Genomic DNA, 16,515 nt, shown 5'->3' on the forward strand with positions numbered 1-16,515 from the left:
TGTAGACTGCAGTGTGGAAACCTCCACTCCTTTCCATGACTGTTACATCTAGAAAGGGCAGCTTTCCATCCTTCTCCATCTCGTAGGTGAAATGCAACACAGAATTCCGCTCAAATGCCTCCTTCAGCTCCTGCAGATGTCTGACCTCAGGTACCTGAGTAAAAATGTCGTCAACATACCTGCAGTATATGGCCGGTTTCAAGTTCATGTCGACGAAGACCTTTTGTTCGATGGTACCCATGTAGAAGTTCGCAAACAGAACACCTAGGGGAGAACCCATGGCGACCCCATCTACTTGCTTATACATGTGCCCATCCAGGCTTAAGAAGGATGCCTCTTTAGTACAAGCTTGGAGTAGTTTCCTTAGAATGTTTTCTGGTATGTCAAGAGGAGTACAGGCAAGATCACGATACACTCTGCCCCCTATCTATATATATATATATATATATATATATATATATATATATATATATATATATATATATATATATATATATATATATATATATATATATAAAATATACAGTGGCACCTCGACATACGATTGCCCCTACTTGCGATAATTTTGAGTTACGATGTGAATTTCATCGAAAAATGCGACTCGACATCCGATGGTGTCGTCGACTTACGATATTTGTTGGTACACGTTCGGGTCGACAGAGCGAGTGGTTCCCAGTCACGCGGCTGACCTGCCTCAGTTTACTACAGCTGCTCGCTTAGTGACAATTGCGCCTATAAGAAATTCCGCTTTTGTGGTGATTTTTTGCATTTTGAACATTAAAGTAATTATTATATACCTTGCCATGAGTCCCAGGAAAGTCAGTGGTAAGGCTCAACATATGAAAATCCATGTAAGGATGAGCATATAGCAGATACAAGAGTACAGAATGTCTCTTCCTCAACAATTAAGAAAATGTGTGCAGCATGGGAAGAATTGCAAACCTTTGCTGAAACGACTCGCCCAAATCAAGCTGCAGTAGGTCGTTGCCTTAACCTATTCAATGACACTGATGCATCATTACAGACAAATGTTAAAATTAAGGGAACAACAAATGCCTCTTGACAAATTTGTAGTGAGACAAACAAGCACTGAATCATAACCAGGTTCTAGTGGTATTCAGACAAAACGTAGGAAAGAGAGTACCCTAGAGAAAACATCACTGCCTGATGTGATAATGGAAGGGAACTCCCCTTCCAAACAGTAACAACTCTCTTCCTCCCCCCTCATCACTATCTTCCATACGCCATCAAGAGCCCTCCATAAAGGTAAGAGAAACTTTGGTACTGTATTGTAGTTAGAAAAAAACATTGTATTCAGTATAAAATGTATTTGTATGTTAATATTTTGGAGGGTGGGGAACGGATTAATTCAATTCCCTTTATTTCTTATGGGAAAAATCGCTTCGACTTACGATCCGTCTCTGGGAATGGATTAGCATCGTAAGTCGAGGCCCCATTGTGTGTGTATATATATATATGTCGTACCTAGTAGCCAGAATGCACTTCTCGGCCTACTATGCAAGGCCCAATTTGCCTAATAAGCCAAGTTTTCCTGAATTATTATATTTTCTCTAATTTTTTTCTTATGAAATGATAAAGCTTCCCATTTCATTATGTATGAGGTCAATTTTTTTTTATTGGAGTTAAAATTAACGTAGATATATGACAGAACCTAACCTAACCTATCTCTATAGCTTAGGTTAGGTTAGGTAGCCGAAAAAGTTAGGTTAGGTTAGGTAGGTTAGGTAGTCGAAAAACAATTCATGAAAACTTGGCTTATTAGGCAAATTGGGCCTTGCATAGTACGCTGAGAAGTGTGTTCTGGCTACTAGGTACGACATATATATATATATATATATATATATATATATATATATATATATATATATATATATATATTATATATTATATATTATATATAATATAGAAATATATATATATATATATATATATATATATATATATATATATATATATATATATATATATATGTCGTACCTAGTAGCCAAAACTCACTTCTCAGCCTACTATTCAAGGCCCGATTTGCCTAATAAGCCAAGTTTTCCTGAATTAATATATTTACTATAATTTTTTTCTTATGAAATGATAAAGCAACCCTTTTCTCTATGTATGAGGTCAATTTTTTTTTATTGGAGTTAAAATTAACGTAGATATATGACCGAACCTAACCAACCCTACCTAACCTATATTTATAGGTAAGGTTAGGTTAGGTAGCCAAAAAAAGCTAGGTTAGGTTAGGTTAGGTAGGTTAGGTAGACGAAAAAACATTAATTCATGAAAACTTGGCTTATTAGGCAAATCGGGCCTTGAATAGTAGGCTGAGAAGTGCGTTCTGGCTATTAGGTACGACATATATATATATATATATATATATATATATATATATATATATATATATATATATATATATATATATATATATATATATATATATATATATATATATATATATATATATATACTGTACTTACTTTATAAATCAAATAGATAAGATTTGGTGGTCTTATCACCACCAAATCAACTAAGCCCAGATTTGTGTGAGACCAATAGTCAATTTATCCATCATGGTTATGTTTGGGGAAGAGTATCACTCAATCTCAACAATCCTGTAATGTAATTGTGTGTTCCCATAGTAAGTGTAAAATAACCCAGAGTTGTTCAATAAAACCCATGTGTTAAGATGTAACCCACAGTGTATTTATTGTCCAACTTAGACTAAGAATACTTGATCCTTCCCCCATTATCACATACGATACATACATTTTCTTCCATTATTCATAATAAAGTAAGGATGGGTTTTGTTAGTCTGCACTCTCAGGTATGGCTTACAAACCGCCCTGCTGCTGCAATATGTTACCTAAATATATTATCCCATACTCCGAGATATGTTTATAAAAAATATTGGCCTTGCTGTGAATGTGTTAATCTGTCAGTAATATTAACCCTGCTTTGAAATAGCAAAGAATGTATAAAAATATTATGTAATTTGTATTAATATATAAAGTACTGTAATATTAGTTTTAAATGTAAATACATCTAGCAAACTAAATATTCTTTTCCACAGGATAACAAGCCAGAGGAATGTTCAGTGTGTTTTAACAATTATGACGACAATCGGCTACGACCTCGCACACTGCCATGTGGCCACACATTCTGCTCCCAGTGTATTGACAATGCTATCAAGAATGGTCAGCTGACCTGCCCCAGCTGCCGTGCCGAGCACGCTGCCACAGCCTCTACTCAGTTCCCAATTAGCTATGCTGTGGAGGCTTTTGTTAGGAAACTCAAAAATATTCAGCTAACAACTGAGGAAGTAGTGCCAGCAAAACCTTATGAAGGTCCCGCCAGAGGCATCAGTAAGACATTACGTTCCCTGGTGCAGGAGCAGAAGAGCATCATCAGCAGCCTCATTACTAGCTGTGAAGAGGTACTGTCCCAGCTGGGGGAGTACCGGGGAGAGCTGGGGGACTGGAAGACTCACCACCTCCAGCTCCAGGACAGACTCTATGCTCTGGTAGAGCAGAACAAGTCAGCAATGAAGCTCTTGGAACTGGAGGATACCAGTGTGGTAGATATGACAACACAAGGAGAGGAAGGGAAGACTCAGCTGCAGGCCATGTTGGGGAGCCTCGACACAGTCAACACCCCACAGGAGGTTGGCACAACCATAGACACAGCTGATGGGTGCAAGATGAAGGTAGAAGATTGGCTCCGGAAGTGCCAGGAACTCTTCCCAGATGTCAACACTGTCCACACCTCAGTGAAGGTACACTACCGAAGGTCACATTGTTCTCACCCAACTGAGTGTAGTATGGCCTCTATGTAAACACTTCTGACATGGAGACACATCAAGATGAGAGTTGACTTTATAGATAGGAAACTTTTTGCTCTAACACCTGAAACATTTTTATTAATAAAGTCAACTGTCATCTTGTTGTTTCTCTACACTGTGGTCAGTGTAGAGAAACACCATTACTTATATTGTGAAATTATTTTACTCAGAGCCTGAGGCTTCATTATAGTCCAGTTACTTTACTCAGAGCCTGATGCTTCATTATAGTCCAGTTACTTTACTCAGAGCCTGATGCTTCATTATAGTCCAGTTACTTTACTCAGAGCCTGATGCTTCATTATAGTCCAGTTACTTTACTCAGAGCCTGATGCATCATTATAGTCCAGTTACTTTACTCAGAGCCTGATGCTTCATTATAGTCCAGTTACTTTACTCAGAGCCTGATGCTTCATTATAGTCCAGTTACTTTACTCAGAGCCTGATGCTTCATTATAGTCCAGTTACTTTAATCAGTGCCTGATGCTTCATTATAGTCCAGGTTCCACCATTAATGTTTGTGTTGGTAATGACAGGTGCAGGAGACCATCAGGGAGGCCCTGGAGATGACGACCACAGAGACAGGTGCCACAGCTGACCCCGTACACCTGGGAGACTCGGCCTCCACCATTAATGTTTGTGTTGGTAATGACAGGTGCAGGAGACCATCAGGGAGGTTCTGGAGATGATGACCACAGAGACAGGTGCCACAGCTGACCCCGTACACCTGGGAGACTCAGCCTCCACCATTAATGTTTGTGTTGGTAATGACAGGTGCAGGAGACCATCAGGGAGGCCCTGGAGATGATGACCACAGAGACAGGTGCCACAGCTGACCCCGTACACCTGGGAGACTCAGCCTCCACCATTAATGTTTGTGTTGGTAATGACAGGTGCAGGAGACCATCAGGGAGGCCCTGGAGATAACGACCACAGAGACAGGTGCCACAGCTGACCCCGTACACCTGGGAGACTCAGCCTCCAGCATCATGGATAAAGTTCAGGAAATCACTTTAGAGATCCCCCAGAAGCAATTAACAGTAAGTTTTTTATTTTCTCTCATAGGTCATACCACAAGATATTGAGTTGAGTTTTGAGGAGAGGAAGCCTGTTGTTAGGTTTATCGGGGTTCCCCAAGGTCAACTACTGACTTTCCTTAACATACAATCCACAATAGTTGCCTAACTCCTGGATAAATATTTACTGGTTGGTGAACAGAGGCAACAGGTGAAAGGCAACAGGAAACATGTTAACCATTTCCGGCCTGCATGGTGATTGAACCCGTGATCCTCTATTGAACCCGGGATCCTGGCCCCCCTCACAGAGGCGCAGAGAGCGGGAGACACTCCACCAACCTTTCCAAAAAAGTATACCTGGTTGATACCTGGTTGATGGGGTTCTGGGAGTTGTTCTACTCCCCAAGCCCGGCCCGAAGCCAGGCTTGACTTGAGAGAGTTTGGTCCACTAGGTTGTTGCTTGGAGCGGCCCGCAGGCCCACATATCCACCACAGCCCAGTTGATCTAGCACTCCTTAGGAGAAACAATCTATGTCGGAAAATCCGACACCTTTTAATAATCATACAGATAATAGCTGTATTGTACCAACAAGTTACCCATAGAAAACGTAACTTGTAGTGGAATTACCGTCTAAGAAAACGGGATATCATCACCACATACTATTATAATTCACCAGCTATTCTGCTGGGAATTATTCTTAAATACATAAGTCTTTGGACTTTACCATCATAAAAACATCTTATATAAATTAACTTAATTATCAATATTAAAGTAGAGTAAATGTGACCCTTCTATCACGTTCTGAAATCTGGACAATGTAAGCCAGGCGTCAGAGTGGAGGAAGGAGGGCAGCCATTGTTGTTTATACGAGACCAGAGGCTCAAACAGGAGCAAATACGGCTCCTGTTAATTTTACTTGGACGTAGTGTTATGGAAACCAAAGGTACCATCTCCAACACGATGTCTACAATTCAAGTTAAGTGTTCTTTCCGAAACCCATGTATCTTTCACTTTCCACTTGAAGATGTGTTTCAAGTTTCCACTTGAAGATGTTTCAAGTTTTCCACGAAGATGTTTCCACGAAGATGTTTCCACGAAGATGTTTCCACGATGTTTCCACGAAGATGTTTCAAGTTTTCAAGTTTCAAGTTTCCACTTGAAGATGTGTACGGTTGTTCCGGCAATATTTCTTGTGCTCGCTGGGAGGACGTTGAATCCAGTAAGAGAGCGAACCAAATCAGACCACTGCTGGGTACGAAGAAACTGAAGCCTTAAAATTGCCAACGAACTCCACAACAATGCCAGCACCAACCCCATGCCAGTAGAGGGATGGGGGGGGGGCTGGAGCTACAGGTCCAGCACCAACCCCCGGCCAGTAGAGGGGGGCTGGAGCAACAGGTACAACACCAAACCCCTGCCAGTAGAAGGAGGGCTGGAGCTACAGGTCCAGCACCAATCCCCTGCCAGTAGAAGGAGGGCTGGAGCTACAGGTCCAGCACCTATCCCCTGCCAGTAGAGGGGGGCTGGAGCAACAGGTACAACACCAAACCCCTGCCAGTAGAAGGAGGGCTGGAGCTACAGGTCCAGCACCAATCCCCTGCCAGTAGAAGGAGGGCTGGAGCTACAGGTCCAGCACCAATCCCCTGCCAGTAGAAGGGGGGATGAAACTACTGGTCCAGCACCAACTCCCACTGCCAGTAGAGAGGGGCTGGAGCTATAGGTCCAGCACCCACCCCCCTGCCAGTAGAGGGGCCTGGAGCTACAGGTCCAGCACCAACCCCCTGCCAGTAGAGGGGGGGGCTGGAGCTACAGGTCCAGCACCAACCAACTGCCAGTAAAGGGTGGCTGGAGCTACAGGTCCAGCACCAACCCCCTGCCAGTAGAGGGGGGGCTGGAGCTACACATCCAGCACCAACCTCCTGCCAGTAGAGGGGGGCTGGAGCTACAGGTCCAGCACCAACCCACTGCCAGTAAAGGGGGGCTGGAGCTACAGGTCCAGCACCAACCCACTGCCAGTAAAGGGGGGCTGGAGCTACAGGTCCAGCACCAACCCCCTGCCAGTAGAGGGGGGGGGCTGGAGCTACAGGTACAACTCCAACCCCCTGCCAGTAGAGGGGGGCTGGAGCTACTGGTCCAGCACCAACTCCCCCTGCCAGTAGGGGGAAGGGGGCTGGAGCTACTAGTCCAGCACCAACTCCCCCTGCCAGTAGAGGGGGGCTGGAGCTACAGGTCCAGCACCAACTCCCCCTGCCAGTAGAGGGGGGCTGGAGCTACTGGTCCAGCACCAACCCCCTGCCAGTAGAGGGGGGCTGGAGCTACAGGTCCAGCAGCATCCCCTGCCAGTAGAGAGGGGGCTGGAGCAACAGGTCCAGCACCAACCCCCTGCCAGTAGAGGGGGGCTGGAGCTACAAATCCAGCACCAACTCCCCCTGCCAGTAGAGTTGGGCTGGAGCAACAGGTCCAGCACCAACCCCCTGCCAGTAGAGAGGGGGCTGGAACTACAGGTCCAGCACCCACCCCTTGTCAGTAGTGTGGGGCTGGAGCTACAGGTCCAGCACCAACCCCCTGCCAATAGAGCAGGGCTGGAGCTACAAGTCCAACACCAACCCCCTGCCAGTAGAGGGGGCTAGAGCTACAGGTCCAGCACCAACCCCCTGCCAGTAGAGGGAGCTGGAGCTACAGATCCTGCACCAACCCCCTGCCAGTAGAGGGGGCTAGAGCTACAGGTCCAGCACCAACCCCCTGCCAGTAGAGGGGGCTGGAGCTACAGATCCAGCACCAACCCCCAGCCAGTAGAGGGGGGAGGCTGGAGCTACAGGTCCAGCACCAACCCCCTGCCAGTAGGGGGGGGGGCTGGAGCTACAGGTCCAGCACCTACCCCCTGCCAGTAGAGGGGGGAGGCTGGAGCTACAGGTCCAGCACCGACCCCCTGCCAGTAGAGGGAGGCTGGAGCTACAGATCCAGCACCAACCCCCTGCCAGTAGAGGGGGGGGGCTGGAGCTACTGGTCCAGCACCAACCCCCTGCCAGTAGAGGGAGGCTGGAGCTACAGGTCCAGCACCAACCCCCTGCCAGTAGAGGGGGCTGGAGCTACTGGTCCAGTACTAACCCCCTGCCAGTAGAGGGGGGCTGGAGCTACAGGTCCAGCACCAACCCTCTTCCAGTAGAGGGGGGCTGGAGCTACAGGTCCAGCACATACCCCATGCCAGTAGAGAGGGGTTGGAACTACTAGTCCTGCACCAACCCCTGCCAGTAGAGGAGGGCTGGAGCTACAGGTCCATCACCAACCGTCTGCCAGTAGAGGGGGGCTGGAGCTACAGGTCCAGCACCAAACCCCTGCCAGTAGAGGGGGGCTGGAGCTACAGGTCCAGCACCAAACCCCTGCCAGTAGTGGGAGCTGGAGCTACAGGTCCAGCACCAACCCCCTCCCAGTAGAGGGGGGCTTGAGCTACAGGTCCAGCACCACCCCTCTGCCAGTAGAGGGGGCTGGAGCTACAGGTCCAGCACCAACCCCCTGCCAGTAGAGGGAAGGCTGGAGCTACAGGTCCAGGGCCAACCCTCTGCCAATAAAGGGGGCTGGAGTTACAGGTCCAGAACCAACCCCCTGCCAGTTGAGGAGGGCTGGAGCTACAGGTCCAGCGCCAACCCCCTGCCAGTAGAGGTGGGCAGGAGCTACAGGTCCAGCACCTACCCCCTGCCAGTAGAGGGGGGGGGGGCTGGAGCTATAGGTCCAGTACCATCCCTCTTCCAGTAGAGGTGGGCTGGAGCTACAGGTCCAGCACCAACCCCCTGCCAGTAGAGGGGGGGGGGGGGGCTGGAGCTACACGTCAAGCACCAACCCCCTGCCAGTAGAGGGGGGGCTGGAGCTACAGATCCAGCACCAACCCCCTGCCAGTAGAGGGGGGGCTGGAGCTACAGGTCCAGCACCAACCCCCTGCCAGTAGAGGGGGGGCTGGAGCTACTTGTCCAGCACCAACCCCCTGCCAGTAGAGGGGGGGCTGGAGCTACAGGTCCAGCACCAACCCCCTCCCAGTAGAGGGAGGCTGGAGCTACAGGTCCAGCACCAACCCCCTCCCAGTAGAGGTGGGCTGGAGCTACAGGTCCAGCACCAACCCCCTCCCAGTAGAGGGAGGCTGGAGCTACAGATCCAGCACCAACCCCCTGCCAGTAGAGGGGGGGGGGCTGGAGGTACTGGTCCAGCACCAACCCCCTGCCAGTAGAGGGGGGGGGGCTGGAGCTACTGGTCCAGCACCAACCCCCTGCCAGTAGAAGGAGGCTGGAGCTACAGGTCCAGCACGAACCCCCTGCCAGTAGAGGGGGCTGGAGCTACTGGTCCAGTACTAACCCCCTGCCAGTAGAGAAGGGCTGGAGCTACAGGTCCAGCACCAACCCTCTTCCAGTAGAGGGGGGCTGGAGCTACAGGTCCAGCACATACCCCATGCCAGTAGAGAGGGGTTGGAACTACTAGTCCTGCACCAACCCCTGCCAGTAGAGGAGGGCTGGAGCTACAGGTCCATCACCAACCGTCTGCCAGTAGAGGGGGGCTGGAGCTACAGGTCCAGCAGCAAACCCCTGCCAGTAGAGGAGGGCTGCAGCTTCAGGTCCAGCACCAACCCCCTGCCAGTAGAGGGGGGCTGGAGCTACAGATCCAGCACCAAACCCCTGCCAGTAGAGGGAGCTGGAGCTACAGGTCCAGCACCAACCTCCTGGCAGTAGAGGGGGCTGGAGCTACAGGTCCAGCACCAACCCCCTGCCAGTAGAGGAGGGCTGGAGCTACAGGTCCAGCGCCAACCCCAAGCCAGTAGAGGGGGGCTTGAGCTACAGGTCCAGCACCACCCCTCTGCCAGTAGAGGGGACTGGAGCTACAGGTCCAGCACCAACCCCCTGCCAGTAGAGGGAAGGCTGGAGCTACAGGTCCAGGGCCAACCCCCTGCCAGTTGAGGAGGGCTGGAGCTACAGGTTCAGCGCCAACCCCCTGCCAGTAGAGGTGGGCAGGAGCTACAGGTCCAGCACCAACCCCCAGCCAGTAGAGGGGGGAGGCTGGAGCTACACGTCAAGCACCAACCCCCTGCCAGTAGAGGGGGGGGGCTGGAGATACAGGTCCAGCACCTACCCCCTGCCAGTAGAGGGGGGCTGGAGCTACAGGTCCAGCACCTACCCCCTGCCAGTAAAGGGGGGCTGGAGCTACAGGTCCAGCACCAACCCACTGCCAGTAAAGGGGGGCTGGAGCTACAGGTCCAGCACCAACCCCCTGCCAGTAGAGGGGGAGGGCTGGAGCTACAGGTACAACTCCAACCCCCTGCCAGTAGAGGGGGGCTGGAGCTACTGGTCCAGCACCTACCCCCTGCCAGTAAAGGGGGGCTGGAGCTACAGGTACAACTCCAACCCCCTGCCAGTAGAGGGGGGCTGGAGCTACAGGTCCAGCACCTACCCCCTGCCAGTAAAGGGGGGCTGGACCTACAGGTACAACTCCAACCCCCTGCCAGTAGAGGAGGGGCTGGAGCTACAGGTCCAGCACCAACCCCCTGCCAGTAGGGGGGGCTGGAGCTACAAGTCCAGAACTAACGCCCTGCCAGTAGAGGGGGACATGGAGCTACAGGTCCAGTACCAATCCCCTGCCAGAGGAGGGTCCTGGAGCTACAGGTCCAGCACCAACCCCCTGCCAGTAGAGTGGGGGGGGGGGGCTGGAGCTACAGGTCCAGCACCATCCCCCTGTCAGTAGAGTGGGGCTGGAGCTACAGGTCCAGCACCAATCCCCTGCCAGTAGAGGGGGGGCTGGAGCTACAGATCCAGCACCAACCCCCTGCCAGTAGAGGAGGGGGGGCTGGAGCTACAGGTCCAGCACCAACCCCCTGCCAGTAGAGGGGGGGCTGGAGCTACTGGTCCTGCACCGACCCCTGCCAGTAAAGGGGGGGCTGGAGCTACAGTTGCAGCACCAACCCCCAGCCAGTAGAGGGGGGCTGGAGCTACAGGTCCAGCACCAACTCCCCCTGCCAGTAGAGGGGGGCTGGAGCTACAGGTGCAGCACCAACCCCCTGCCAGTAGAGAGGGGGCTGGAACTACAGGTCCAGCACCCACCCCTTGCCAGTAGTGTGGGGCTGGAGCTACAGGTCCAGCACCAACACCCTGCCAATAGAGCAGGGCTGGAGCTACAAGTCCAACACCAACCCCCTGCCAGTAGAGGGGGCCAGAGCTACAGGTCCAGCACCAACCCCCTGCCAGTAGAGGGGGCTGGAGCTACAGATCCAGCACCAACCCCCAGCCAGTATAGGGGGGGGGCTGGAGCTACAGGTCCAGCAGCAACCCCCTGCCAGTAGAGGGGGGCTGGAGCTACACGTCAAGCACCAACCCCCTGCCAGTAGAGGGGGGCTGGAGCTACAGGTCCAGCACCAACCCCCTGCCAGTAGAGGGGGGGGGGGCTGGAGCTACAGGTCCAGGGCCAACCCCTTGCCAGTAGAGGGGGCTGGAGCTACAGGTCCAGCACCAACCCCCTGCCAGTAGAGGGAAGGCTGGAGCTACAGGTCCAGGGCCAACCCTCTGCCAGTAAAGGGGGCTGGAGCTACAGGTCCAGAACCAACCCCCTGCCAGTTGAGGAGGGCTGGAGCTACAGGTCCAGCGCCAACCCCCTGCCAGTAGAGGTGGGCAGGAGCTACAGGTCCAGCACCTACCCCCTGCCAGTAGAGGAGGGGGGCTGGAGCTATATGTCCAGCACCATCCCTCTTCCAGTAGAGGTGGGCTGGAACTACAGGTCCAGCACCAACCCCCTGCCAGTAGAGGGGGGGCTGGAGCTACAGGTCCAGCACCAACCCCCTGCCAGTAGAGGTGGGCTGGAGCTACAGGTCCAGCACCAACCCCCTCCCAGTAGAGGGGGGGGGCTGGAGCTACAGATCCAGCACCAACCCCCCTCCCAGTAGAGGGGGGGGGATGGAGCTACAGATCCAGCACCAACCCCCTGCCAGTAGAGGGGGGGGGGCTGGAGCTACTGGTCCAGCACCAATCCCCTGCCAGTAGAGGGAGGCTGGAGCTACAGGTCCAGCACGAACCCCCTGCCAGTAGAGGGGGGCTGGAGCTACTGGTCCAGTACTAACCCCCTGCCAGTAGAGGGGGGCTGGAGCTACAGGTCCAGCACCAACCCTCTTCCAGTAGAGGGGGGCTGGAGCTACAGGTCCAGTACATACCCCATGCCAGTAGAGAGGGGTTGGAACTACTAGTCCTGCACCAACCCCTGCCAGTAGAGGAGGGCTGGAGCTACAGGTCCAGCACCAACCGTCTGCCAGTAGAGGGGGGGGCTTGAGCTACAGGTCCAGCACCAAACCCCTGCCAGTAGAGGAGGGCTGGAGCTTCAGGTCCAGCACCATCCCGCTGCCAGTAGAGGGGGGCTGGAGCTACAGGTCCAGCACCAAACCCCTGCCAGTAGAGGGAGCTGGAGCTACAGGTCCAGCACCAACCTCCTTGCAGTAGAGGGGGCTGGAGCTACAGGTCCAGCACCAACCCCCTGCCAGTAGAGGAGGGCTGGAGCTACAGGTCCAGCGCCAACCCCAAGCCAGTAGAGGAGGGCTTGAGCTACAGGTCCAGCACCACCCCTCTGCCAGTAGAGGGGGGGCTGGAGCTACAGGTCCAGCACCAACCACCTGCCAATAGAGGGAAGGCTGGAGCTACAGGTCCAGGGCCAACCCCTTGCCAGTAGAGGGGGCTGGAGCTACAGGTCCAGCACCAACCCCCTGCCAGTAGAGGGAAGGCTGGAGCTACAGGTCCAGGGCCAACCCTCTGCCAGTAAAGGGGGCTGGAGCTACAGGTCCAGAACCAACCCCCTGCCAGTTGAGGAGGGCTGGAGCTTCAGGTCCAGCGCCAACCCCCTGCCAGTAGAGGTGGGCAGGAGCTACAGGTCCAGCACCAACCCCCAGCCAGTAGAGGGGGGCTGGAGCTACAGGTCCAGCACCAACCCCCTGCCAGTAGAGGGGGGGCAGGAGCTACACGTCAAGCACCAACCCCCTCCCAGATGAGGGGGGCTGGAGATACAGGTCCAGCACCTACCCCCTGCCAGTAGAGGGGGGGCTGGAGCTACAGGTCCAGCACCTACCCCCTGCCAGTAAAGGGGGGCTGGAGCTACAGGTCCAGCACCAACCCCCTGCCAGTAGAGGGGGAGGGCTGGAGCTACAGGTACAACTCCAACCCCCTGCCAGTAGAGGGGGGCTGGAGCTACTGGTCCAGCACCTACCCCCTGCCAGTAGAGGGGGGCTGGAGCTACAGGTCCAGCACCTACCCCCTGCCAGTAAAGGGGGGCTGGAGCTACAGGTACAACTCCAACCCCTGCCAGTAGAGGAGGGGCTGGAGCTACAGGTCCAGCACCAACCCCCTGCCAGTAGAGGGGGGCTGGAGCTACTGGTCCAGCACCAACCCCCTGCCAGTAGGGGGGGGCTGGAGCTACAAGTCCAGAACTAACGCCCTGCCAGTAGAGGGGGACATGGAGCTACAGGTCCAGTACCAACCTCCTGCCAGAGGAGGGTCCTGGAGCTACAGGTCTAGCACCAACCCCTTGCCAGTAGAGAGGGGCTGGAGCTACAGGTCCAGCACCAACCCCCTGCCAGTAGAGGGGGCGGGCTGGAGCTACAGGTCCAGCACCAACCCCTTGCCAGTAGAGAGGGGCTGGAGCTACAGGTCCAGCACCAACCCCCTGCCAGTAGAGGGGGCGGGCTGGAGCTACAGGTCCAGCACCATCCCCCTGTCAGTAGAGTGGGGCTGGAGCTACAGGTCCAGCACCAATCCCCTGCCAGTAGAGGGGGGGTGCTGGAGCTACAGATCCAGCACCAACCCCCTGCCAGTAGAGGGGGGGGGGGCTGGAGCTACAGGTCCAGCACCAACCCCCTGCCAGTAGAGGGGGGGCTGGAGCTACTGGTCCTGCACCGACCCCCTGCCAGTAGAGGGGGGGGCTGGAGCTACAGTTGCAGCACCAACTCCCTGAAAGTAGAGGGGGGCTGGAACTACAGGTCCAGCACCCACCCCTTGCCAGTAGTGTGGGGCTGGAGCTACAGGTCCAGCACCAACCCCCTGCCAATAGAGCAGGGCTGGAGCTACAAGTCCAACACCAAACCCCTGCCAGTAAAGGGGGGCTGGAGCTACAGGTCCAGCACCTACCCCCTGCCAGTAGAGGGGGGCTGGAGCTATAGGTCCAGCACCAACCCTCTTCCAGTAGAGGTGGGCTGGAGCTACAGGTCCAGCACCAACCCCCTGCCAGTAAAGGGGGGGCTGGAGCTACAGGTCCAGCACCAACCCCCTGCCAGTAAAGGGGGGGCTGGAGCTACAGGTCCAGCACCAACCCCCTGCCAGTAGAGGGGGCTAGAGCTACAGATCCAGCACCAACCCCCAGCCAGTAGAGGGGGGGCTGGAGCTACAGGTCCAGCACCAACCCCCTGCCAGTAGAGGGGGGGGGGCTGGAGCTACAGGTCCAGCACCAACCCCCTGCCAGTAGAGGGGGGGGGGCTGGAGCTACAGGTCCAGCACCAACCCCCTGCCAGTAGAGGGGGGGGGGGCTGGAGCTACTGGTCCAGCACCAACCCCCTGCCAGTAGAAGGAGGTTGGAGCTACAGGTCCAGCACGAACCCCCTGCCAGTAGAGGGGGCTGGAGCTACTGGTCCAGTACTAACCCCCTGCCAGTAGAGGGGGGCTGGAGCTACAGGTCCAGCACCAACCCTCTTCCAGTAGAGGGGGGTTGGAGCTACAGGTCCAGCACATACCCCATGCCAGTAGAGAGGGGTTGGAACTACTAGTCCTGCACCAACCCCTGCCAGTAGAGGAGGGCTGGAGCTACAGGTCCATCACCAACCGTCTGCCAGTAGAGGGGGGCTGGAGCTACAGGTCCAGCAGCAAACCCCTGCCAGTAGAGGAGGGCTGCAGCTTCAGGTCCAGCACCAACCCCCTGCCAGTAGAGGGGGGCTGGAGCTACAGATCCAGCACCAAACCCCTGCCAGTAGAGGGAGCTGGAGCTACAGGTCCAGCACCAACCTCCTGGCAGTAGAGGGGGCTGGAGCTACAGGTCCAGCACCAACCCCCTGCCAGTAGAAGAGGGCTGGAGCTACAGGTCCAGCGCCAACCCCAAGCCAGTAGAGGGGGGCTTGAGCTACAGGTCCAGCACCACCCCTCTGCCAGTAGAGGGGACTGGAGCTACAGGTCCAGCACCAACCCCCTGCCAGTAGAGGGAAGGCTGGAGCTACAGGTCCAGGGCCAACCCTCTGCCAGTAAAGGGGGCTGGAGTTACAGGTCCAGAACCAACCCCCTGCCAGTTGAGGAGGGCTGGAGCTACAGGTTCAGCGCCAACCCCCTGCCAGTAGAGGTGGGCAGGAGCTACAGGTCCAGCACCAACCCCCAGCCAGTAGAGGGGGGAGGCTGGAGCTACACGTCAAGCACCAACCCCCTGCCAGTAGAGGGGGGGGGCTGGAGATACAGGTCCAGCACCTACCCCCTGCCAGTAGAGGGGGGCTGGAGCTACAGGTCCAGCACCTACCCCCTGCCAGTAAAGGGGGGCTGGAGCTACAGGTCCAGCACCAACCCACTGCCAGTAAAGGGGGGCTGGAGCTACAGGTCCAGCACCAACCCCCTTCCAGTAGAGGGGGAGGGCTGGAGCTACAGGTACAACTCCAACCCCCTGCCAGTAGAGGGGGGCTGGAGCTACTGGTCCAGCACCTACCCCCTGCCAGTAAAGGGGGGCTGGAGCTACAGGTACAACTCCAACCCCCTGCCAGTAGAGGGGGGCTGGAGCTACAGGTCCAGCACCTACCCCCTGCCAGTAAAGGGGGGCTGGACCTACAGGTACAACTCCAACCCCCTGCCAGTAGAGGAGGGGCTGGAGCTACAGGTCCAGCACCAACCCCCTGCCAGTAGGGGGGGCTGGAGCTACAAGTCCAGAACTAACGCCCTGCCAGTAGAGGGGGACATGGAGCTACAGGTCCAGTACCAATCCCCTGCCAGAGGAGGGTCCTGGAGCTACAGGTCCAGCACCAACCCCCTGCCAGTAGAGTGGGGGGGGGGGGGCTGGAGCTACAGGTCCAGCACCATCCCCCTGTCAGTAGAGTGGGGCTGGAGCTACAGGTCCAGCACCAATCCCCTGCCAGTAGAGGGGGGGCTGGAGCTACAGATCCAGCACCAAGCCCCTGCCAGTAGAGGAGGGGGGGCTGGAGCTACAGGTCCAGCACCAACCCCCTGCCAGTAGAGGGGGGGCTGGAGCTACTGGTCCTGCACCGACCCCTGCCAGTAAAGGGGGGGCTGGAGCTACAGTTGCAGCACCAACCCCCAGCCAGTAGAGGGGGGCTGGAGCTACAGGTCCAGCACCAACTCCCCCTGCCAGTAGAGGGGGGCTGGAGCTACAGGTGCAGCACCAACCCCCTGCCAGTAGAGAGGGGGCTGGAACTACAGGTCCAGCACCCACCCCTTGCCAGTAGTGTGGGGCTGGAGCTACAGGTCCAGCACCAACACCCTGCCAATAGAGCAGGGCTGGAGCTACAAGTCCAACACCAACCCCCTGCCAGTAGAGGGGGCCAGAGCTACAGGTCCAGCACCAACCCCCTGCCAGTAGAGGGGGCTGGAGCTACAGATCCAGCACCAACCCCCAGCCAGTATAGGGGGGGGGGCTGGAGCTACAGGTCCAGCACCAAC

General features: G+C 55.0%; 1 protein-coding gene across 1 annotated transcript in view; it reads left to right on the forward strand.

Moving 5' to 3' along the window:
- LOC138371373 (uncharacterized) overlaps positions 1-16,515 on the forward strand; it is a 74,153-nt gene that overhangs the window by 39,550 nt on the left and 18,088 nt on the right. The window contains exons 3-4 of the mRNA XM_069336156.1: positions 3,086-3,787; positions 4,744-4,890. Coding sequence (XP_069192257.1) covers positions 3,086-3,787; positions 4,744-4,890 — 849 coding nt within the window. The remainder of the gene's footprint in view (positions 1-3,085; positions 3,788-4,743; positions 4,891-16,515) is intronic.

This window comes from Procambarus clarkii, chromosome 35, assembly GCF_040958095.1.
Source record: "Procambarus clarkii isolate CNS0578487 chromosome 35, FALCON_Pclarkii_2.0, whole genome shotgun sequence".
Taxonomy (NCBI): Eukaryota; Metazoa; Arthropoda; class Malacostraca; order Decapoda; family Cambaridae; genus Procambarus; species Procambarus clarkii.